The 24,434-nt window shown below is 34.2% G+C and overlaps 2 protein-coding genes across 3 annotated transcripts; both read right to left on the reverse strand.

Moving 5' to 3' along the window:
- Window positions 1-2,410: 2,410 nt before the first annotated feature.
- LOC132299738 (DNA excision repair protein ERCC-1) lies at window positions 2,411-6,950 on the reverse strand. Of its 2 annotated transcripts, none has more exons than XM_059796535.1 (9): window positions 6,669-6,950; window positions 6,421-6,529; window positions 5,443-5,546; window positions 4,661-4,760; window positions 4,417-4,493; window positions 3,911-4,010; window positions 3,660-3,731; window positions 3,494-3,562; window positions 2,411-3,024 (listed from the first exon to the last, which is right to left on the reverse strand). In XM_059796535.1, exons 1-9 carry the CDS (start codon window positions 6,890-6,892, stop codon window positions 2,692-2,694), a joined length of 1,188 nt encoding a protein of 395 aa, XP_059652518.1. In that variant the 5' UTR covers window positions 6,893-6,950; the 3' UTR covers window positions 2,411-2,691. The 2 variants fall into 2 exon arrangements, with proteins under 2 accessions (XP_059652518.1, XP_059652517.1); XM_059796534.1 differs by having other exon boundaries at window positions 6,406-6,529; window positions 6,669-6,949.
- A 3,091-nt stretch (window positions 6,951-10,041) lies between these two features.
- Window positions 10,042-11,806, reverse strand: LOC132299739 (E3 ubiquitin-protein ligase ATL31-like). The gene has a single exon (XM_059796537.1). The coding sequence runs from the start codon at window positions 11,542-11,544 to the stop codon at window positions 10,306-10,308; it is 1,239 nt and encodes a 412-aa protein (XP_059652520.1). The 5' UTR covers window positions 11,545-11,806; the 3' UTR covers window positions 10,042-10,305.
- Window positions 11,807-24,434: the final 12,628 nt, after the last annotated feature.

A 24,434-nucleotide genomic window follows, 5' to 3' on the forward strand; every position in this document is an offset into this window, starting at 1 on the left:
GGCACAACATCCAACCATATGAGATGGTGTACAACATCAAGGTTAACAACATTATTGATGTTAGTCTGCTGCAAGAAATAGAAATACTACATTGCATCATTGCTCAATACCATATAAAAAAATAAAAATAAAAAGTTGCAACAGTTATATATGACCAAATTAGTACTGGCTATTTAGAGAGTTTTAATTCAAAGTTGAATTTCAATATCCAAGTACAGCCAAATACTGTTTATTTAACAAGAATAAATATCAGCAATTGATAAAGTTAAAAGGCAAATGCCTGTCCAGACTCCTTCCTCACTAAATTGAAGCATTCCTTGTTATCCGACACCAAATTCCATTTTCAATTTTTCAGTATTCTTTAAGGGACGCGTTCCCCTTTTGAACGCCTTTTTTATATTATTATTACTTATCAAAAAAAAAAAATTCAGTATTCTTTCAACACACCCTGACACCCTAAGAGTGCTATAGGAACGTTCTAAACACACGTTATTTCAAAAATTATAACCATGACAAATTAATAGTCATGACACCTATATTCAAAATCATGATCATGGAATTCTCAATGCACAAGCTAGGAGTCACCTAAATTTACCAACCCAACTCAACAGATCTACTTCCATAAAAAGAACTCCATTCATGATAAAAAGTTAAGATAGTAAACTGTAATTTAAAAGCAATATTCCATTCATGAAAAGAAGTTAAGATAGTAAACTGTAATATAAAAGCAATATTACACACGACCACATGATAGCAACATTGGAATATATAACAATGAAGTCAACGAAAACTATTAAAAGTTTATCATATTACCATCACTCTAATAAGAAAGTACATATTGTAACATTATTGATCACCATCACTCTAATAAGAAAGTACATATTACCATCACTCTAATAAGAAAGTACACACTGTAACACTATTGATCACGAACAAAAATAGTAAGCTAATGCTAACAACTTACAAATTGCCATTGCCAACATATCACCATTTTGATTTTCACCATGGATAAAGACATAAAAGACTTCATTCTTTGGTGGAAACCTATTCTTAATACTGCATTTTGTATCCTTCTTGAAGTAGCTCGCATCAATATATGCTGAAGAAAGATTGATGTGCATGAGTGAATGCCGTTGTAGTGTCTCTGCATTTGGTGCTTTTGGTCCATTAGAAACAGGTTCTTCCTTGAAATCAACCATATCATAAGAATTCACATTAGCATTCTCTCCATCAAGCAAGGCGAAGCTCTCTGAATAGGTAACCATATAAACAGAGTCTCTGCCCCCAAAAATTTGGAGATTTTTTACAGCTGTGTTAGCATGGTCGTAAGAGACCACCCTACCATTGCTCTCAACAAGCGGTATCTCACCATTCCTCCTGAAACAAAGTGCAGCCCATAGTATAATTCCTTGCAAATCGATATTGAATAAGTTGGTCCACGAGTCTTGCTTAACCCATACCGAATAAGTTTGAATCCTAATTCTATTAGCATCCTGGATCACCGAGAGGGCGTCCCAAATACTCCAATCACCATATCCAAGGGATTCACAGAAGCCAGTGCATCAGGCAAATTAAGAATAGAGAAAATCTCATCTCCCACCTCAAACCCCATAATCATGTTGCAATCACCATACACAAGCCAGTGTATCAGCCTTTGGTATCAGCCTTTGGATTACTTAAACAATTTCTTACATTTTGTGAGAAACCCTAATTTTGTACGACCCCAACATCTCTTTCAATGCAGCATCACTTCCCTTTCAAGTTTCAACTCGATGCTGGCCGACTACGGTCTCAAACAACTTATTTGCCTCTCTCTGAATTTTATCTCTTTGCTCTGTGTCCTCTTATCATTGAATGGGTTAAGCGTAAAAAAACACCTCTAAAATGCATATCACACACCGTGCAAAAAACACTTCTAAATTTCAATTCAGTGCAAATACATCACTCAGACAAATTTAAACTCTAAATTGACTAAATTACCCTTACTCAACTATTTTATAAAAAATATATAAATAAATAATTTTATAAAATGAGCAAAACCAGTATATTAGGCAATTTAAGCTCAAATAATACATCATCAGCCACCTCAAACCCTGCTGCGATTGTTTTAGTTCATCAAGCCAACGTATATTATTACAACGGTAGTAGACCAGCCAAAAATATGTGACCATTTTATATGGATACTCAGAGGCCTCAAAACAATGTTATTAGTATACTCATTCAATGAAAATTCACCATTTAAGGAAATTGGTCCCACTCGTAAAATATACTCCGTAATTGTTATCAACGAACTGTAATGGTGCATTTATTTGGTTGGTCATACCAAGTCGCTCAATATCTTCTCCCGCTAGAGGAGGTTGCGCAGGCAACACGTGTGCATTCAGGAAGACTCATGAAGTAGTGTAGAGAGTTAGGTTCAAGAGCTTTCCAATTACTTTGACACAAAAGAAGATATATTACAAAAAAGCTCACTGCAGAATTAGTAATCCATGAAAGATCCCAATCTGAACAAATTTTGGAGAGAGAAGAAGACGAAGATCAAAAAAATTCCTAGAAACATAAACAAACTTGTTCACTGTGCTATTCTGAGGAGGGTACAACTTGCCTATATCCATTCTCTTCCCAAATGCAAAAACTCAAAAGCAGTAGAATCTCCATCTATCTTATCTCCATGTTTAAGGTTAGCTTAAGTCAACTTACAGCATCTTCACTGATATCCTTGTTCTTTGCATTTGCGTCCACGGAAACACTGGTATCTTCACCCTTTTCACATTGTGATCTATTGTCCTTTTTACCAATTTTATCGGAAAACTTGGCAAAAGCAGCAGACAAAGCTAATTTAATGTTCAATTCTGGTTCTTTCTTACTGCGTTTGCTTGTTTCCTCAGCTTCCTTGTCATCTTCTTTTCCCTCACTCACCAAGTGAGGTTCAACGTTGTTCTGGCCAGGAGTTTCTGGAACAGAAGGGCGGCTGGGAAGAACTCGCTTGAATGGTTCATGAAAAGTGTCATGCAGACGTTTTACCTGATCCAAACATCATAGAGAATACCACTGATTACCAAGTCACAAAAACGAAAGGAAAAAAAAAAAAATTAAAGAAAAAGAAATATAAAAAGGTACCAAAGGGAATTCTTTCACTTGGCCCTATATAGAAAATCAATAAAACTGTTGCAGTAATGTGGTAAGGTCTTGTATAATATCAATAAAATGACAAGACATAGTGCAAGCACCTAGAAAATAAATGAAAACTCAGGTGTTTGAAATTTAGCAATTTAAACGTTCTAATTTCATTTTATATAAATGTGTGGTCATAAACCAGTATTAACAGCAGAGAACTCAGCCAGATTATCCAGATGTTGCATTAGATTACAAATGCGCTCAGTTGCATAGACAGAATAGGTATGCCCTTAAATGTTGATATAATCAAATGAAAAGAACAAATGGGATATAATAAAAATGAAAAGAACAAATGAGAAAACATTAGAAAATACACCTTGCGCTCTCCTATGCCAGGGCAACGAGCTAGATCTTCCATAGAGGCATCCATGATGTGAGAAAGGGACTGCAATGATAAAACAACAAGTCACAGAGGATCACAAAAAGAAAATAAAGGAATGTTTCTGAATAGCTCATTGCAAATCCAAATAATGAAGGCATACCCCAAATGTAGAACCAAGGGTGACCACATCAGTCTTGTTAACATGTCGGACTGTAGTTAAAGCATTCGTAAGCTACAACCAGAGAGAAGTTCATCTCCATTCAGTCAATCCAAATCCAAAGAACTATGCATCTAACCCACTTTATAGTTTATTTCGTAGAAAAGCACATAATTAAAATCCCAAATTAACATGTAAAACTTCTCAACCAAAAAACTTAACCACTAGAAAAATGACCTTAATAATAAAGATACCCGTGATAAATAGTCTGTATCTGTTTGCCCCTGAATAATGTCGGCAGGCTTGTTTTCATAAACTTTTATGGTTTCCAAGTACCTACCACATTCTTCCAAGCTAGAACAAAAGAATAAAGAAGCTAAGTAAGTTTGTAGAGATATAACATGATGTTGTTCATCCATTACTCAACCTTCAGATAAATTTTAGAACATTTGTTTTAGTAATGATCTTTAAAGAGAAAACTACATCAAAAAAAAAAAAAAAAATGTTATTTTTAATATAAATTTCAAGAGACAAACACGTTCTTTTCATAAAAAATAAATCATGTGTCACTTGCAACAATCTGAGTTTCAATTAATTACTCATAAAATTCGCTACCAAAACTTCACATAATATTCTGAAGGATCAAAGAGTAACATTATATTGTAATGATGAAATAACAAGGGCAGTTGCAAGCAAAAATAAAGCTTGTGTAAAATAAAACCACTTCTTTTTCATTATTTTGATCACATTAGGAAGGTACCTCCAACCGCATAAAAGGGTGCAATCATGAAGCATAGCTGTTTTCGTGACTTCAAGTAAAGGCTTAACTACATCCTCCTGGAATCAGTGACGACGATAAGCAGTTAATTCCTTCAATTAAATGAAAAACATAATTGAAATATATTAATTTCTGCATCATATGCAGATTCTGTGCAGCAACCCACAAAATAAGGAAAATGTCACAGCAAGGCATGAAAAGCTCATGACTAGGTGAAGGGGCTTACAACATCAACATGGCACAAAACAATACGAAGCTTGAAGTTCTTCTGCAATTCTCTTATTCGATAGTAAAGGTAGTCTGGATGAAGAAGGTGATACCGAAGACTGCTTGAAAGAGAACTTAATCACGATAATAAATACAAGAGGGGTTCAACATGCATCAGATAAAATTTACTAATTAATGCAATATATAAATATATTTTCGGCCTGAACAGCAGTTCTGTAACTTAGGCAAGTTGATGCCATATTGAGGTATAATATGTGTATCACTTGTGTGCTTGACAGTTTAGCTACTCATATTACACAAATTCTCTAAGGGATCCTAATTGTGTCCTCCAAGACTTGGAAATGAAGTGTAGAACAAAAAAGTATAACAAAAGAGAGATGTATCTCGAATTTCACAGCTAGCATTGGCAAGCGACACAAAAACATACACACAGCTTCTCACTCCATAAAGAGGTGGGGTCAATAGAATTCAGGTGCAAATTAGCGAAGTTATCCAGACTTAGCTTTGAGGATCTCCGGTGTAGTTTCTTGAGCCTTTCCTCTTGTTCTTTTTTTCTCCCCCTTGAGGGACGAGGGAGGGGTGAAATCTTTTGGGACACCTAAAAAAGCTAGGATTACAAAAAAACAAAAAAATGCATGCTTCTGGCTAATTCTATACTGCAACTCATGATAGTTTGGCTACCTGTCAAGTCTTCTAAAGATGTTTCCTGAGACCTTCTCACCTTCCATTTTAATTTCATAGGAAAAATAGGAATATAACAGATTGTGTGGACATTCAGACCTCAGATAAAGAGCACAGGTGCTCTGCCCCAACAAGTAGTCACAAATAATATCTGCAAAAGCCCATCTCACGTTCCTTATATGCTTTAGCAAAGGATTTCCCTTCTGCATTTGAAGGAAAAAGATTAACAAGTGTTAGATTCAAGTTGGTTAAAAAAGTTAGATGAATGTGTTTGGGTAATTGTGCGCCTTGCAGTTGTCAGTAATACCGGATCCAACTCAAAATTTTAGGATGTCCAAACTCTGATAGATTCTTTTAAGTGCCAATCTTGTTATAAATGTAGCTACTATGGTTTTACACTCGTCTAAAATAATTGAAGTAGCATAGGAATATGAATCAGAATTCCTCTAAAGCCAAAGAGAAAGTCAATTCATGGAGACTCTTTTAGAGTTCACTTCAGTAAGAGTTCCATTTTCCTTCTTCTTCAGCAATAGGATAGCCGGTTTTACGCAAAATCATAGAAACAAAAAATAAATAATTCTATATAACACCAAGTGAACATAAAATTTGTATTTCTTCTCTTCACCAATTGAAGAGTCGAGTTGATAACAAGTTTTCTAACAATTAACCTATACCAGTGCCTTTATATATCATGTCAACTCATCACTACTTTATTAATTTTGTAGTGTCTAACATAGAGAGAAGGTACAGTAACCGATGCCTAAACTTTAATAGCTAAACTGAAATTCGTAAAAAATAAAAAAACAGGCATATATTAATATTTGAGAACACAAAATAGAAAAAATTAAATAAATAAATAAATAATCAATTCTGGAAGCCAGAACAAGGAGTAAAAAAAAAAAACAATAAGTAGCTAAACTTGGAGCTAAATGTACAGAAGCACCCATTTTCAATTTTGAATTAGTGTAACGAAATTCACTTCTTTTCTATCTGAATCATTCAAATCCTACGTTTCTGTGTGTGTATGTATATTATATACAAATGTGTGTTTGTGAAACTGACCTGTCTATGACTTACAAGAATGGCATTACGATTTTGAGCACTATGCGAAGACGATGACGAAGCAGCAGCAGTAGTAGTTGAAACCGATGTCGATGACGACACAATCTCCGGTCGACCAATTTGCCTAAAAAAATCAAACAAAAACACCGAGCACAAAAATTCAAATAACCAAACCAAAAGCCCTAATTTCCCCAATCAATTTCTCAAACACAAATACAAAACACAATTAGATAAAATAGCAGAGTCCGAAACGAAAGGACGACCTCGAAGAGGTGTCGGCGGCGGAGGAAGGAGGCGGTGGCGGAGGAGTGTAGAATTCGGAGTTTTTGACGAAATTGAAGGCTTGAGAGAAGGAGGGTGAGGGGTTGAAGAGAGAGGGTTTGGATTTGGATTGAGAGTTATCGATGACTTCTTGGTATGATGGGATGTTTATAACGAACGCACTCTTCTTCTCTTTCGGCTGATCTAAATATTTTTCTTCCTCCATTTCTCGCTTCTTTCTGCTTCGCTATGTGCAAACTTTCGATGCTGGAAGTGTTTCTTTCACGAACCGTTTTGGGCCGTGCGGGCCCACCGTCTGTCACAGGCCGAATCTATTGGGACTTGCCGAACGCTACAATGTCCGATTTGATCCGTTCATTTTTAGGTTAGTCCGATAAGTGTTGAATTAGACTCTATAATTAATTAAAACATTCTCTCTTTTATTTTCTTAATGGTTGATTTGGTAGATGGGAAGGAAGAGGGGAGGAAAGCTGTAAGGAAAAACTAACTTGCTTGATTTAGTAGAGAATAAAGAAAGTGATATATATATATATATCCATATATATATATATATGCATGAATCATTCTTAATACTTTATAAATTTTTATAATATAAATAGAAAATAAGTAAGGCGATTATGGACGAAAACTAAATAAGATTGTTATTAAAATTTTAATTATGACATTATTCTTTATAATTGTTAGATAAATTAATAATCAGTAAACCCTCTGCTCATTTCTCTTTTAACAAATAAATTAATATTTTATTTCTTTTCCTTCTCTTCCATTAAATCAAAAAAAAAAAGATATTAATATCATCCAGGGAGTATTTCTTATTCTTACTTTTTTATTTAATTTTCTTCATTCATATTAAACGAAGTATAAAGTATGAGTTAGTTATTAACACCAATTTGACATTTCTATGATATTTTAATTAATAGATGGAGCAAGATTATTTAAATAATTCATTTGTAAACTCAAGTTGGTGCTAATTTAGGTTTGCCGTAAGTAAATAAATTCTCTAATCCTTCAAATCATTATCTGATTGATTTCATCAACATCATCCTCCATCCCGCCTTTTTTATTGGTTTATGTGTATTTGAATATGTCAATAACATATGTTGACCAGTAGAAGGCATTTTTTTTTGCGTATGTTCACCAGTAAAATACATACTTATGAAAGTAAAATATGTTTTTTTTTTTTTTTTTTTTTTTTTTTTTTTTTTTTTAGTAAAGCAAACATACACACACACTTTTTGCCCACGCTGGGATTCGAACCTCTCCTCTCTTCTTTGAAGATGAGGAGGTTATACCATTGAACCAAAGACACTTCGGTAGAAAGTAAAATATGTTGCCTACTAAAGAGGCTCTTAATAGGAGAGGTCTGTCCTTCGATTCGGTTTGTCCATGTTTGTGGTGGTGGAGCATCTCATGTTTCGTTGTTCTTTTGCTCTTCAAGTATGAGAGTTGTTCCCTCCTCGTTTTGATTTAATCTCTTTGTCCGTTTCGTCGTTTGCGACATGGTGTCATTCTTTGGGCATGGCACTGTAGGTGGGACTACTAGACTGCAGCTTAGAAGTTTGTTTGCAGTCTGTGCACTTGGAAGGCCAGAAATCAAGTGGTTCGAAAGGCAGTGACTGCTTATCACAGGCTTATGAATGCTAATGTTAATAATTCAGTGAGTGTTGTTGTTGCTTCGATGGAGGGTGGAGTCTCCGATAATACGGTTCCTCCTCCCACAAACATAGTAAAATGTAATGTTGATATCTCTTTTTTGGCTTCCAAAGGTTTGGCGGGAGAAGGAGTCATTTTTAGAGTCAATAATGGGTCCATTTTAAAATTGATGATGCTTAAGCAATTTCCCGCGGCAACACTGCTTATGGCGGAGGCTTGGGTGTTGCGGGCTGCAGTGGAATGGGCTCAACGTTTCAACTTTAGTAGATTTGAATGTGACTCTTGGGTGGTGTGTGATACGATTAATGGTAGGCAGGTTTGTCCTTCTGATATTTCTTTCATTATTTTTTATATTAAGTCTGTTTTTCACTGCTTTCCGAAAACAAAATTATCATACATTAAACGGGAAGGGAATCATCTGGTTGATAAAACAGCTAAGCTTTCTAAATCTATTCATACATTATACGGGAAGGGAGCCGTCTGGCTCATGAAACAGCTAAGCTTTCTACGTCTATTCTTCTCGTGGATCAAGTTCTTCAAGAGCTTCCCGTGCATTTGATTCAGTTGGCAGCTGTGGATTGCCCTATGTGTTCTTTGTGGTTGGTTGTGTTGCTTTGTTTTCTTGCCTTGTAAAAAAAAAAAAAATGTAAAATACGTTGACCAATCAAATATTTACAGTAGACCAACAAAATTTCTAGTGTATGCGATGAGACTTCCAAATGGCGATATAAGTTTCCAAATTAAGACAAGGCAAGCTTCTATATTAAATAGGCTTTTAGAAGCATCCAAACACTTCTGGTAGAAGTCCTCTTCACAATTTACACTAAAAAGCAAATTCACTGAGTGTCAAGTATTTGCTTTATCCAATTTAAGCCATTTCAATCTCATGTTGTAACTTGTACCTTACATCTTTTCTAAATACGAAGCCAATATAACATATATAGAGTGATGATAGGCTAATCGAATCAAAATGGTAGAATCGAAAGAATCAAAATAGTTGTCGATTGCCTCCGTAGCTGCACAATTATTTGATGTGGGATCATGTCAAGTGATCTTATGGTTAAATGGTGTGGTACTATTATATTGTAATTTTACATCTCCTTTTGTCACCCAAAAAAAAAAAAAAAAAGGCAATTTAAAATACTAAGATGAATTATATGAAAAATAACATTAGTTATTAATTAGAGTCACATAAAGTCAGAATGAGAGTAAGAACGAATTTAAAATTAGAAACGCAAAAATCTTAAAATTAAATCACAAATAATGAAAATACAAACAAAAGCGCGAGGACACCAATCCAAAAGTTAAAAGGGTAACAAATAGACCAACAAAAGAAAGTTAAAAATTCAGAAAAGAAGAAACACACAAAAGTAAGATTAAAAATGAAGAAAAAGCCCACCACGATAAACAAGAAGTTGACATCTTTATATAATATGTAAAAGAGTGTGTTACACAATGTGAATTCTTACTTCACCTAACAAGTGCAAAAGAAAATTGTATTGAGAATTTGAGAGGTGGGGTTTCATTATATAGGGAGATTTAGATAAAAATAATGATACACCTACTCACTTCTCACATGAAGTTAGCTTCATTCTTATCGCTTTAAAATCAAACATTATCTTGACCAAGTTTAATTAATTGAACGGCAACATTGAAAAGATTGGACAATGTTGAATAAATTAACATAAAAACTAAAATAAATAAATAAAACAAACAAACGACGTTAAGAAAAATTCTGAATAATTTACATCGTATACACACAAAAATACTCGAGACCGAAAAAAAATATATATATAGATATATATATTCTTAAGGCGTAGTCATCAAACTAGGCAAATATTGAATTGGTCACTGCCACTGTTTTCACTGTGGGCCCAGTACGGGCCTCGACCTAGGCCTGAATGACCCTTACTCTTTTTATATAAATAATACAATAGCAAAAACGTGGCAAACAAAATTTGACCATTAAACCGGTGGCCGAGCCGAGTCAGCATCGCCATTCTTCCGGTCCAGACCATTAGACGCCGTCTTAACGGTCGACACCGACGTCCCCTCGCCGTCAGCCGCCACCACTTTAGGCGACCTAAACGACGATTCCCTTGATAAAAACGGCGGTGCAATAGAGAAAACCCACCGGTCCGACTTTGCCGCCCGGTCCAAACTCTCGAGACGCCTGTAGCGTCTCCCCCTACTACTCCCCTCACCACCGGTTCGGTAACCTCTCCTCGAACTCCCTTCTCTCGGCAGCAGCACCGAACGGTCCACACAGCTCTTGGTCCGGTTCAACGCCCGGTTCATCACCTGCTTCCTCACATCCTCCGGCAACCTCAGAGTGAACCGGTCCGTGTTCTCCCCCGGTTGGACCAGTGAATGCCCGGTCGAATGCGACCTCGGGAACTTCCCGAACAATCTCGCCCGTACAGATCTCGATCTCGGCGGACGGTTCTGATTCACACTCTTATTCCGATCCACCACCTGAGGCTGTGGAACATTCACATCATGATCGTCGATTACCGGTAAAGACACGTCGCCGTTTTGCGTGTTCTCAACGTCTAGTGCTATATGACTTGGCTCAGCAGCTTCTAGGTTTGGAACTCGCGGAGACTCGCCGGGTTGCGGGACGAGGTTGGTTCGGCAGACGGGGCAGGTCACGTGAGAGACGAGCCACTCGTCGATGCACTCGGGGTGGAACACGTGATCGCATTTGGGGATCAAACGCAGCGTTTCGTCGTCTTCGAACTCGTTGAGGCACACTGCGCACTCGAGAGCTCCTTTCCCGATCTTGAGCCCCTTGACGACGGAGTAGGCGAAGGTCGGGAAGGTCTCGATCACCTCCGGGTCGAGGCCGCGCGCAGCTGCGGCGCCGCGTCGGCCGCGCATGGAGGCGCTGATGCCGGCGAGCACGCCGACGCTCTCTCCGCCGTTGGAGCAGTTGCGGATGTAGATGGAGAAGAAGGCCATGATGAAGAGCGCAGCGATGAGGACGACGATGATGATCGCCATGGACGGGCTGAACTTCGTGTACGGGTACTGTGTGTCGGTTCCCGTCGGCTGAGCTCCGACGGATGGAATTGCAGTGGAGAGGAGGAGGTAGAGAGAGAAAGTAGTGAGGATCGCATGTTGCGCGGTGTAGAGGGAACCGAATAGGCCGGTGATCGGACGGCTGCGATTGTTCATCATCTTCATCTTCTCGTCGCTGCTCATGGTGCTAAGCTACATACAGAGTAACAAATTCAAGGTACTGATTGTTGATTTTTTTTTTCTTTCGATTTTGAAGTGTTTGCTAATATGCGCCGAGACAGCGTTGTGGTGCAGGAGGAAGAGTAGAAGAAATATATATCTGTGTATATAGAGTTATATATACGCATATATAAAGTTTGTAAACATGTAAATGTATAGATATAGAGAGAGAAAGATACAAAAAGAGAGAGAAAATGTAAGGTGAGGGTGGCATCGTGTGACTCAAGACAAAGACTCTGTGCTCTGACTTTGCCGGTGCCAAATGGGACCTTCTATGAGTTTTCGTCGATTAGTATGTTAGTGATTACGTCAGCTTTTGATCTTAGCAAGCCACGTGGATATTTGGCTGCTTTCCTGTTTCAGACTTGAAATCTTTCGTTTATCACGAAGCTCTCACAGCCGTCGGATCAAGAGACTACGAGGTCAATCATTTATATTTGTGTAATCACATCATTTTCCTAATTGAGACAGATATTTTAAGTAGTTCTATAGAGTTAGGTAAAAAATTACTTGTTGCCATTACCTCTTTTATTTGTGGATTAAAAAATTATTTGTGGAATGAATTTCTATTTTTAAAGTACATATGAAAAAATAGACAACAATTTAATTGTATCTCATTTAATTAAAGTGCTTTTTGAGGTCTATAAATATCTTTTTCATCATGGTTTAGATCAACCATTATTTTTATTAAATTGTTTATTTTGATAAAAATTGTGGAGAAAAGTAAATTACATGGGACTGCCATCTAATTAATAAGTTCAACCAATCTGTATCTGTCTTCTTTTGCCATTTTGGATGTACCGATTTAAACATAAAAAAGAGTATGTTTTCTATTTTTGGGTTAAAAATTAACGAGCATATGTTAGTTGAATATTAAATGTATGAAAACATTTGAATCTACTATCATTATAGTAATAATTATTCACATCAATAATACTCCTTATATTAATAGAACAACTCAGTCAAGTTAATATAAATTAATACTACTGATCATTAATTAACCAACTGTAAATGCACTGTATTTAAAGCTTGGAGGGCTTCTTCTTTTTAAAAAAAAAAAAAAAGAAAAAGAAAAAGCATTGAAGGGCATGTTTTTCATTGAAGTGGACTATTTCAAAGGGATGACCAATATTCTCTTCACATTTTTGTCCATAAATGGAGAGTTTTCCTAGAGGTTTGGCTTGGGATGTGACAAGTGCTTTTGACAAGCTTCTAGAAACAAATTGATTCGTGATCCTAAAATGAATGGGCAAATCGGTGGCGAAGTTAAAGTCTGGCATAGGAGGTATATGTAGACTTCGGTGAGTCATTAGAATATCATCTTGTTGAAAGTTCAAATTTAATGGCATTGCAGTAGGGCTTGGACCACAAGTTCTTGGGTCCCACCAAAGAATAGCATTCTCTCCATATTATATTATATTATACTGGTATTTTCCTTTTTATATACCATGGAAATGTCTGTAATATTATATTATATTTATTGGGAATTTGGGAGGTGATAAATACTTATAACTTCTTTTGGATGTGAAAGTGAGATCGACATCTTATTCCATTCTTTTCAAACCTTGCCGGAGGTTATGGATTTGAAATCAAAAATTACTTCTCTACATTTAAAATTAAGGCTAGATGCATCTGATTCTTTTCAAATATTATAATAATTAAATAGAAACTAAAAATTCAAAGTTGAAAACCATCTCTCTGTATGTTATGTGAAAGTAAGACTGCATCCCATCTTTTCTAAACCTTGCAGGAGATTATGGATTTGAAATCTTAAAATTCTTTCTTTGCATATAAAAGTGAGACTGCGTGTATTTAATCGATCCATTTCAAACCTCACAGTAAATAGAAGCTAGAGATTCGAAGTCGAAAACTACCTCTCTGCGCATGTAAAAGTGAGACTCGTGCAAACGATCTTTCTCAAACCTTACATAAATGGAGGTTACGGATTCAAATCCGGAAACAACCTAATTGCATATGAAAATATGATCGCGTACATTTGATCTTTTCCAAATCTCATAATGACATGATAAAGACTAACCTTATGTACATTGATCCTTCCCAAATCTCTTAATGACATAATAAAGACTAACCTTTATATGCATATACATGTGCTTGTGTTTATTTGTGTGTCCTCAATGAGTTGGTTGTGTAATTTTGATTTTAGTATTATTATTATTATTTTGCAACAAGTTGGTGGTGTAGTTTCAAAGCATGCCTTTGAATAATAGGATGGATTAACCTATGGTCAAGGGGAGCTTATAAAAGTAAATATTCGTTAATATGTCAAATGTTCTTGATAAGTGATTCTAAGTTTCCATAAAAGACTTCTCACATGCTTATGTAATGTGTCCTCGTAATTCAACAAAGCTTTGTATTCCCATTTGAAAACGTTGTCTCTAGAAACAAATATTTTTGAATACCAAATACTAAAGAAATTTCAAATTGTGGAAGTTACATTTTTTAGTTTTTGACTCCATTTTCGATTTAAGTGGGAACTCATGACCATTTGAAATAGAACATTGACTTATTGGTCCATTGGCTCTCAAAAGAGGTTGCCCCTCAATATGGGAAGATGAAAGTACGAGGCACTCCATCTTTTGCCTAGTCGTAGATGAGATGGTAACACATTTTCTCTTCTCGTTCTCTCACACATGTGCGTGTAGTAGTTCTTGAGCAGAAGAGGTTTTTATGGCTTTGAAAAAAATTGCTAATGTTATGAGCATCTAAAATGGAGAGTCTATTTTAGACTCTCCACTTTTATGAATATAATTAGCTATATCACCTAATTGGGCTATGTGACTCTCCATATTTGCCGTAAGTCCAATTCATCAATATGGTGTTGGTTGGGAAAGAAAGAGAGAAGAGCTAAAAAAACAGTGGGGCCCTCTACATTTTTTACAGCAATATCAAGCATACTTGTTTCTCTTACTTTTGAGAGTATTCTCTTTCAACGATTTGTTCTAAAAAAAATTCTAGTTAACAACAAAAAAGAGTGTACTCACGATGAGAGTTTCCATTATAACGTTATTTTATACCGGAAAGGTTTCTCTCCACTTATAATCCCTTCACTTTGAGTTGACAACCCAAAAGATTCTGGAGCATCATCATAATTAGGTTAACGCGTTACTGTTTTTGCCATTGAACTTCCTAGTCAAATTCATCGTGACACTCATAATGATCAACTTTAGGAAAATCTCATTGTATTCCCATTATCCTAGTTCACCTGCCCCAACATCACTTCATGGGCTTTTGTTAAACACGAATGTGACCTTATATCCATATAATCCTAACCGTTAGCCTAAGGGCTTTTTCTTTACAAGCACATCGTACTGGGCTGATCTGATTCATTTGCAGGGGTCTTACGATAGTGGGTCAAAATGGTACAACTTATGGACCCTTTATAGACTTGTGGCCCATTAAAGCCCATGATATGGGCCAATTCAGTATTGGGCTGGACACTTGAATGGGATAGCGCTAATGAAATTGTAATTCAGAATATTAAAGTTGCTACATTTGAGTCTTATTCTCAAATACATGTGATTCTTCTCAAATTTCATGATAAAAATCGAAAGTTTCGTGTTCTCGACTAATTCTTTTTAATAGTGGATGACTGGATGTTGAGGCCTAAAGCGAAAAATTTTTAAAAATGTTTGTTTACTTTTGTTATATTTATTAAGTCTATATATTTTAGATAGTTTACTCAATTAACCACTTAAAAGCAGTCTAGAAAAGAAGAAAAGAAATAATAATAGTGAGAAGAAGAATCCTCGAAGAATGAAAAGATGTAGAAAAATAAGGAGGAGATAAATATTCGGGTTGAATTCAAAATGTTTTTATCACTGAGCCTTAGGCAGCAGTCTCAATTGCTTAATGATTGAGCCAACACTGACAGTCGCATACACCCTAAAAAGCAATTGACCCATTCAACAATTTGAAGATTATAGTTAGATGTTTATTATTTTTGTTATTTTTATATTATTTTTTAAATTAATTTGTAATATATTTTAAATTGCATTGAATCCTATTCATTTAAAAATAATTACAAATTATCCCATCGTATGATTCGTGTTATGGAAATATTCAAAACTGGTATATGTTATGCTTTAGGTGTATTCAATTAGAAAGTAAAATATTCAAAAGTATTAGTATTCAAAATTTAGAATACTTCTAGCTATGTTTGACATGTTTCTGCGTGTCTCATGCATATTTGAGTCCACGACACTCTAAGTGAAGTATCCATATCCATAACTCCTGGCATAAATAATGAAAATTGTGATCTTAATTTACTTACCTAAAGGTAGTGGAGTGAGTAGGGGGGAGGCGATACTTGTAAGACCGAACACCTCACTTCAGTTAAAGCGTTGGGTCGAAAACATCCAAATCAGGAGTTTCACTTGGCTCATTCCAAGGGTGGGACACTTTCGGCCCAACACTTTGGTTGAAGTGTTATCCCTCTGTTACGGACGTGTATCACAACTATTTAAAAATTCATTAAAAGGTGAAAACACAAATTTAAAGAATAATTTTATCTTGTATTAGCTAAATCAACACTTGGTTGCTGGATTTCAGTGTTTTGGACTCGACAGTCCACCATTTGAACTAATACCCTATCAGAAATTACAAAAATTGCAGTCAAATTATAATGAGAAATATTTGTATTATTATTCATTAATTGTTGAGTAATAATATGAAGTCCGACAATTAAACTATATATTATTTTTCTTAATTGTTAGGTGAGATAGACTCCACTGTCAATGTACAATCGAAAACGATATGTGAATGAGTGTCTCAGGATATACTATCATCCTTCTAGCCTAATTAGAAATGAAGCAAATAAATGGGGTTCAAATCCCATCATCTTCACACTCTCTGTCACACACACAAAATTGTAGAATAAAAAAAGGGTATAACACTTCAAATTATATCACCATTAATTAGGAAAAAATTTTATATCAACACTAGTAGTACTGTTTTTAAATTTGACAAATCCTCGTCGAATCCAAAACTTCACTTCAATTAAAATGTTGGGTCGAAAGAATCCCAACCATGTGTCTTTCGGTTTAATACTTTGGTCAAAATATTATGCCTCGGTTGAAGGAGTGTATTACAACTCTCCATAATTTGTCAGAGGTGAAAACACAAATTTAACAAGTAATTTTATCTTCTATTAGCTAGACCAACACTTGGGTAATTGACTTTCACTGGTTTGGAATTGATAGCACACCATCTGAATTATTACCCCGATCAACATCAAATTATATCAACATTAATTAAGAAAAAATATATGTCAACATTAAGATTAGTATTTTTTGTGATACAAACAGGTTACAGTTTTGTAAAAGAAAATAGAGGACTATTTTTAAATTTGAAGTGTTGAGACTTTGTTCATGGCGTGTGTGGAAAACTCAAATTCAAAGAGTAATTTGTCTTTGTATTTGTTAGACCGAAACTTAAATTCAAGCTCAGGTAATTGACTTTCAATGTTTTAGAATTGACAGTCCACCATCTGAATTATTACTGATCAGAAACTACAAAAAATGCAATCAGAATATGATGAGAAATATTTGTATCGTCGTTTACTAACTGTTGGATGAGATAAACTCTTTATGACTTTACAATTATAACCCGTTTGACTCATTATAAGTATGTCTCAAAATATACTATTATCATCGTAGCGTGACTAGAATAAATGAAATAATGTCTTCACACAAAAAAAAATTGAGTTAAAAAAAAAAAAAAGTATAATATATCAAATTATATCAACATTAATTAGGGAAAAAAATTATGTCAACATTAAGATTAGTATTTCTTTGAACTTAATTGTGTTTCACAGAGGAGCTTTCTTGTCCCATAGAAGTTGTCATTACATGACCTATACATGTGCTAAGCTCAATAACGACGACGCACTCTATGCAATATTGGATTTTGCTTTTCTACTTTATGAATTGTGGCTGAAAGAAAACACAAAATCTTTTACAATGTCAACTTCAAATTGGGCCCACCAATGAACATGCTCAGTCACAAAAGGACATGAGTGTCACAAATGTTTTTTCTAGCCCCTATATCTCTAGGGCTATGGTGGTTTGGAGTTTTCTTTAGATACAAAGTAACCATTATTACCATCATAATCGTGGTGAATAATTGAAGATTAGTGAGACATTTTCACTTTTACCCTAATATTGTATCAATGTTAAACCATTTTTTCATTCAGCAGCCCAAACTGAATGGACCGAAATGCCCATACTTGTATTGATTACAAGAAACAAAAATAGAAGTTGGAGTTATCTAAATGCCATAGTGCCTCATATTATGTGGAAGCCCTAGTCCATGTTTAAATGTCACATGTTTTTAGTTATTACTACAATATAATGAAATATAAAAGTGTAATAATTAGGTGACTCTCTATTCTCTCTCTCTCTATATCACATCTTGTCCATTGAATGCAATCCAACGGCTGTATTTCAAATTAATTTTCTTATTACTTTAAGCCTCTTATAACAAAATCATTCTCCATGATGTGAATATCATCTGATTTTGAAGGAGTAATGGATGCTTGAATACATACCATACTTTGACAAATATGCTAAACAACTCGGTCTGAATATCATGATTCGATTGAAAAATATTTAACAATTGTCACATATAAATCTCTCTCCATGACAAAGAGTAATACGACATAAAATCATTTTTGTGTGTATATATCTATCATGACATTTGTAATTCTCTCGTATCTTCTCCCCTAATTGGGGGGGTTCAATTTAGCCCCATTGTTACAAGTAAAAAGATTATTGGGTGTTTCTGAAAAGTACCAAAACGAGACTAATTTTTCTTTCTTTTCGTTTGTTTTTTTCCTCTGTGATGAAAAAAATCAAGTGTGACAACAAATGAATTGTCGGAACAATGATAGTTATATTAATATTATCGAAAATGCCAATAAATAATCATAAACTTACAAAATAATATTAATATTATAAAAAATGCCAATAAATAATCATAAACTTGCAAATTTTGTATCTTGAAATGCTTAAAACCCCAACCCTTACTCCTCCCATTTTTTGGTAACCTAATGCTCAAGGACGCGACCCCAACATTTTTGGGGCCTGGGGGGGCATCCCAAACCCTAATTTTGGGGGAGATATGATTGTATTTTTACACTTTTTTAAAAGACTTAGCCCTTATATAAGACTCTTGTCCCTGTAGAGTCTTTCATATCAAATGTACACAGTTTTGCATTCGCATGCAGAGAGAATTCAAACTATTATTGTAAAATTTCTACAATTCCTTCAATATAACTCGAATTTTAAGTGAATCACGTAAATACGTGTATTCCTGCTTATGTTCTTATTTCTTTTTAAGCTAATTTTCACAACATCTGTATCAAACAATTTTAATTCGGAGTTTTAAATTACTCACAGATTCTTAACAAATTATTCAAATTTTGATTTAGAAGATTTATAAAATGTGTTTGAACCATTTGGATAATAATGGGCCAATACGATCCATCTCACCCTTTCAGCAATGGGCCTACACTTAGAAGTTGGTGGGACCTAGTTAGAGTGGTCGGCACATTGGGTCAATTCTTTGCTTGGTGTTTGGGTCAAAAATTCGAAACCGCTGTGTGAAAGCGGTTTTCTAGTATTGAGCCGTTGTTTTGAAAAGGTTGATTGGCTACACTACACTACACAGTTGAATCTTGAAACCGTACGGTGATGTCTACGTTTTCATTAGAATCTAACACGTGTACGGCTGAAAAACTTAGCTTACCAAAGATGCCCTTCCAAATACGTTTGGACAAAAACTATCAACGGTCAAGGACACTCATGCATGCAAGCTCGTTGTATTTTTATTTTATTTTTATTGTAATTCTTCCAATCTTTTATTTCTTTCTATATACTATTGTAAATTTTTTAAATGACTTTGCTTATATTTTTTATTTGTTGCATTGATATATAAAGCAACTAAATGAATAATCTAAGTGGTTACCCTAAAATCTAAATTTGATCTTATTAATTTGCAATTTATATTAATTACGAAAAAAATTAAAATAAACGTATTTTATTATTGATATATTGTTATTGTTGAAATGATCATGTCAACATCTTAGTGGTGATTTATGAGTGGGATTTCGTAGCTTTTGGCCATTTTTGTAATTAGTTATCTTTAATATTCGTAAATTTTGTTTGAGGACTTATGTAAGTTATAAATAAAATATTGATATATATAATGAGTTTTTGTAGCATTATTGTTATAATTATTTGAGAACTAAGCTTGGGAAAATAAAGGAGACTAAAAATTATAAACTAATCCACTAATATTTGTCCTCCTTGTTATTATTTTTTTTTTTCTTATCTACTTTTGAGTCCTCAAGAAAGACACAGAGGCAAGACTCTGACACGAGTGACATGAAAATCTAATTATCTGTGAATGGAATAAGAATTCTCTGTTGTACTAGGCACACGATGGAAGGATGTGATTGAAACATGCAATGGTGTGTGCGCTTGTGTGTGTTTCAATCACAACTCTTTATGACTGATCGACTGTATTACACTTATTGAATATAGCCGACGATTCTCACCCGACGTAGTTGACATGGTATAAAATATAAAGAACATTAATTCAATTATTGAAAATTAGACCATTATGCAATAATGAGTAGTTTGAAGAAAAGAGGTTTTGTATATACACTTGAGAAACCAAAGCCTTGATAAGAATGTGATTGGAAATGAATGCACTTTTTTGCTGTTTGAATGATGACAATAATCAAAGGTACTATATGTAGGGTTGGTAGGCATATATATGTGGGTTGTAAAAATAGATATGATTTAGCTTTTTAGTAGACAATGATTTTGCCCCATTAGTTAGGTAATTATATATATATTATATCTCCAAAAGGGTTTGCTAAGTTAATTTGCCTTTTTGCAATTGATTCATTGATGACTTGGCTTCTAAGATAGACATACATAGGTCTGATTCAATGGAACCATGTTTGTTTAAACAGCTCATTGGAATATCTTCCTCGCTGCTTCTCATCTATAAATACAAGTTCCACATAAAGTATAGATTTTCAGACCCCACCTCTTCTTTTCACATGAAAGGATTACAAAGCAATGTAGTCTTTATGTCTCACTTCCAAAACCTTTTGTGTTATCACATGAAGCAAGAACAAATTTAAAGGGATCTCTCTCTCTCTCTCTCTCTCTCACACACACACACACAGGAAAGCATGGTGTGAGAGAATCATATTTTCACAACTATTATAACACACTCTCTCTCTCTCTCACACACACACACACAAACACACACACTAAGGAATGCATGGTGTGAGAGACAATCATATTTTCACAGCTATGATAACTCTCTCTCACACACACACACAAACACACACAAGGAATGCATGGTGTGAGACAATCATATTTCTACAGACTATGAATTCATGAGAAGGACATCAACTGTCACATGAAGTATGTTGCACTATTCAAATAAAAATATGTTCCTAAGAAGCATGAAGATATCCAAATGCATTGAACCACATGAACACACACACACAGAGAAAGAAAGACAGATATATAAATATTTCTTTGCACATCTTCCACTGTATTTCTTGGAAAATTTTCAGTGACAGAAGAAAAATTGGATTTGTTCCACTTGAAGTTGATGAATCAAGTACTTTTCAAGTCATGTATGAAATGGAGAAATTGAAATGATATGCTGCCACTACCCCACAAATACATGAACAATTTGTGCCCCAAACAGTGTAAGAGATACTTATTAGGCAGTTGAAACTATGGGCTCATACTAATGGTCTCAACTTATATTGATGTGGACAAACATCTGTCAAATATCTATTTCAACAGTTTTTGTATGCTTGTTATGGCTAATTATATATACCTCTAAATAAAATGGTATTTCATACAATTTTCTATTGTACACAATCATTTCAAGTTATATCTTAGGGTTGCATAAAAACATCACATCACCATGAAATGATTTAACAAAAGTATTTACTCCATATACCAACTAGCATTGCTTCTAAATTATATACTTAATTTAAAAGAAAAAAAACGACCATCAATGTGCCATTAATTAGAAAATATAAGTTTTAGTACATCAGTTCTTAATAGGTCCAGACTAGTAATAGTTTTATTGATTGTTGGAAGATTTTGGTGTTTTTGTATTTGATCACTGCCATGGAAGCCTTTTTCCTTTGGTTGTTTTGTTGTTGTACATATTTCTTATTTATAAAGCTTACCCTTTTATCAAAAAAAAGAAAAAGAAAAAAAAATTATTATATAGTTCGGAACTATGTGTTCTCAACAATTACTAATTGACATGGAAACAATATAAGAATATGCATAAATGAGATTTATTAATAATATATATACATATATATATATTTCAATAGGCATTAGAGTTATTATGAAGTGGAAACTAAATTGAGAAATGTAAAATATTATTAAGTTAAGTGTAAATCTGCAGTATATCTACATATATAGTAGAGCAAAAGAAATAAAAGAAAATTCCAATTGGACATTATCCCTAGACATACAAAAAAGAAAAAGAATAACATAATTATCAAAAATCAACAAAATTCCGAGTCTAATTTAATAAAAACTAACTTGTTTTAAGTATTGATTGTTGAGTATTGAACTGCACCGTTGCTAGGTAGTGCTGTCCACCTGTTGTTATAACTCTAAAATTTTTTCATCCGAATTCCATGTAGGACAAGAACTTCTAACACTAATAATCAGTTGTACATAAATTTAGGATATTGTGAGAAGAAATTATAAAGGTTCACAATACACATGAATACGTTATTGTGTAGGTATTAATTTGGAATCATACAATTTGATTTAGAATGATGCTTAATGTTTATTATCTTGTTAATTATTGTTGATTGTACTCTAAATAATGTGTGATTTATATTATGTGAATACAAATCTTTCCTTTTTTCAAATACCTTTTTCTTTTAGACAATTAATTAAATGATTATAGCATTTCTCATTCAAGAAATGGCGATGACCCATTCAAATGTATGTGAACATTCCGGACAGAAAAGGCATTATCTATTTTTATTTGCCTTGGTCAATAAAAGTAAAGAACAAATTATATATACCCCAGAAAAGGACATTCAATGGAATAAATTATGAGCACCTACTAGATGATAAATCATCTATTGTAATCAACTTAAAACACTAGCTAAAAAGTGATCTATTTAATTCCTTCAACTTTGGCAATTTGGAGAAATTTCAACTTTTCGAGTTTCATCATCGGTGTGACCAAAAATATGAAAACTACCAGTATTCTAATCTTGGACATTTAATTCAACTAGGAACCTCTAATCTTTCAAACCACACCCATCAATTATCACTAAATATTCATAGATAGACACAAATATATTCTTTCAATTTGCCATTTGAAAGTGATAGCTAAGAAGCCAACATATCAAGTCTCCACAACAATCTTAGGGCTGCTGCCAAAAAATCTATATTGATGTTTACGCTGCTTTTTATTTGCGTGTTGACAAATAGATGCTTATAAAAATTAATATGGACGTCACAAAATGTGAGGGATTGTGATCAAACGGTCACGAGCACTCACACGTACGAGTGATAGTGGCTATCTGCTGTTGTATAAATAGCTCATGCTTAGCTTGTCAGATGCTTACAAAGATTAATATGAATGTCAGAAAATGTGAGTAATAGTGATCGAATGGTCATGATCACTTACACGTGTAAGTGATAGTGACAAATAGATTTTTTTATTTTTTTTGCGTGTTGACAATTGGATACTTACAAAGATTAACACGGACGTCCAAAAATGTAAATGATGGTGATCGAACGATCACTATCAGTCACACGTGCTATGGTATCGATGGCAGAGGATTGAGGCTCCCTTTAAATATGTTGTAATTAATTAATTAATCTTGCTTTTAAGTAATGAGCTGTATTTCATTACAAGCTACCTTGCATGTGCAGGTTTTGTAAATATGCATGTATAAGTCCTGAATTAGAGAGAAGGATTAGTGTTTTTTGTACCTTGTTAAGCAGCAACAAAATCTAAATCCTTGAAATTTGTTTTGTTTTTCTTTAGACTCGTTGCCTTGATTGTGACAAAATTGTCATAACCCTTGCATGAAGGTAATTGATGGATTTCCTTATACTCTTCAAACCTAGGCAATCAATGGGTGGCCTAATGCTTGAGTGGCTCACCCACTCCCTGAGGAGCTCGGCGCCGCCCATTTGACTTCCCAACTCAGCGGCGGAGCCTCATTAAAACCGAGTGGGGGCATTTGCCCCCACCGGAGCCTCGTTAAATCCGAGTGGGGGCATTTGCCCCCACCGGAATATATATATATATATACACACACACACACAAACCGTATATATATATAAACGGTTATACATAAACGGTAATATGAAATGAGCCTAAATTTCCTGTATTTTCAATTTTTGATAATTTAGTCACTATACTATAAAAATTCATAAATCTAATATACTAAAAGTTGAAAAATAACTAAAACTATCTAAAATACATTGCATTATATAATAAAATAGTAATTATATAAGAAATATATTTTTTAAAAAATAATTTTTTATAAAATAATATACCTATTTAAAACACATAATATGATATTTAAGATTTAATTAAATATTATAAGAATATTCATAGTATATTATACAATAAATATGTGAAAGCATAGTCTAATATTTGTGCAAGTATAGGAGGATTTAGTGAATTTAACCCTTAAATTTATTTAAATAAAGGAAGATTATTCTAGTATTTCATTCGTCAACTAGACTACTTGCATGACTGATGATCAAAAACTGAATCTGATTTTGATATTATTGTAACGA

Source organism: Cornus florida, unplaced genomic scaffold (assembly GCF_030987335.1).
Source record: "Cornus florida cultivar Cherokee Brave unplaced genomic scaffold, ASM3098733v1 CherokeeBrave_3.0.0_Hap2_Chr03, whole genome shotgun sequence".
In the NCBI taxonomy this organism is placed as follows: domain Eukaryota; kingdom Viridiplantae; phylum Streptophyta; class Magnoliopsida; order Cornales; family Cornaceae; genus Cornus; species Cornus florida.

Coding starts and splice junctions, on each gene's coding strand:
- LOC132299738 (XM_059796534.1), bottom strand. CDS start 6,892: ATGGAGGAAGAAAAATATTTAGATCAGCCGAAAGAGAAGAAGAGTGCG. Junction 4,494..4,660: donor TTTTGTGCCATGTTGATGTT/GTAAGCCCCTTC, acceptor CACTGATTCCAG/GAGGATGTAGTTAAGCCTTT. Junction 3,732..3,910: donor ATACAGACTATTTATCACGG/GTATCTTTATTA, acceptor CTCTGGTTGTAG/CTTACGAATGCTTTAACTAC.
- LOC132299739 (XM_059796537.1), bottom strand. CDS start 11,544: ATGAGCAGCGACGAGAAGATGAAGATGATGAACAATCGCAGCCGTCCG.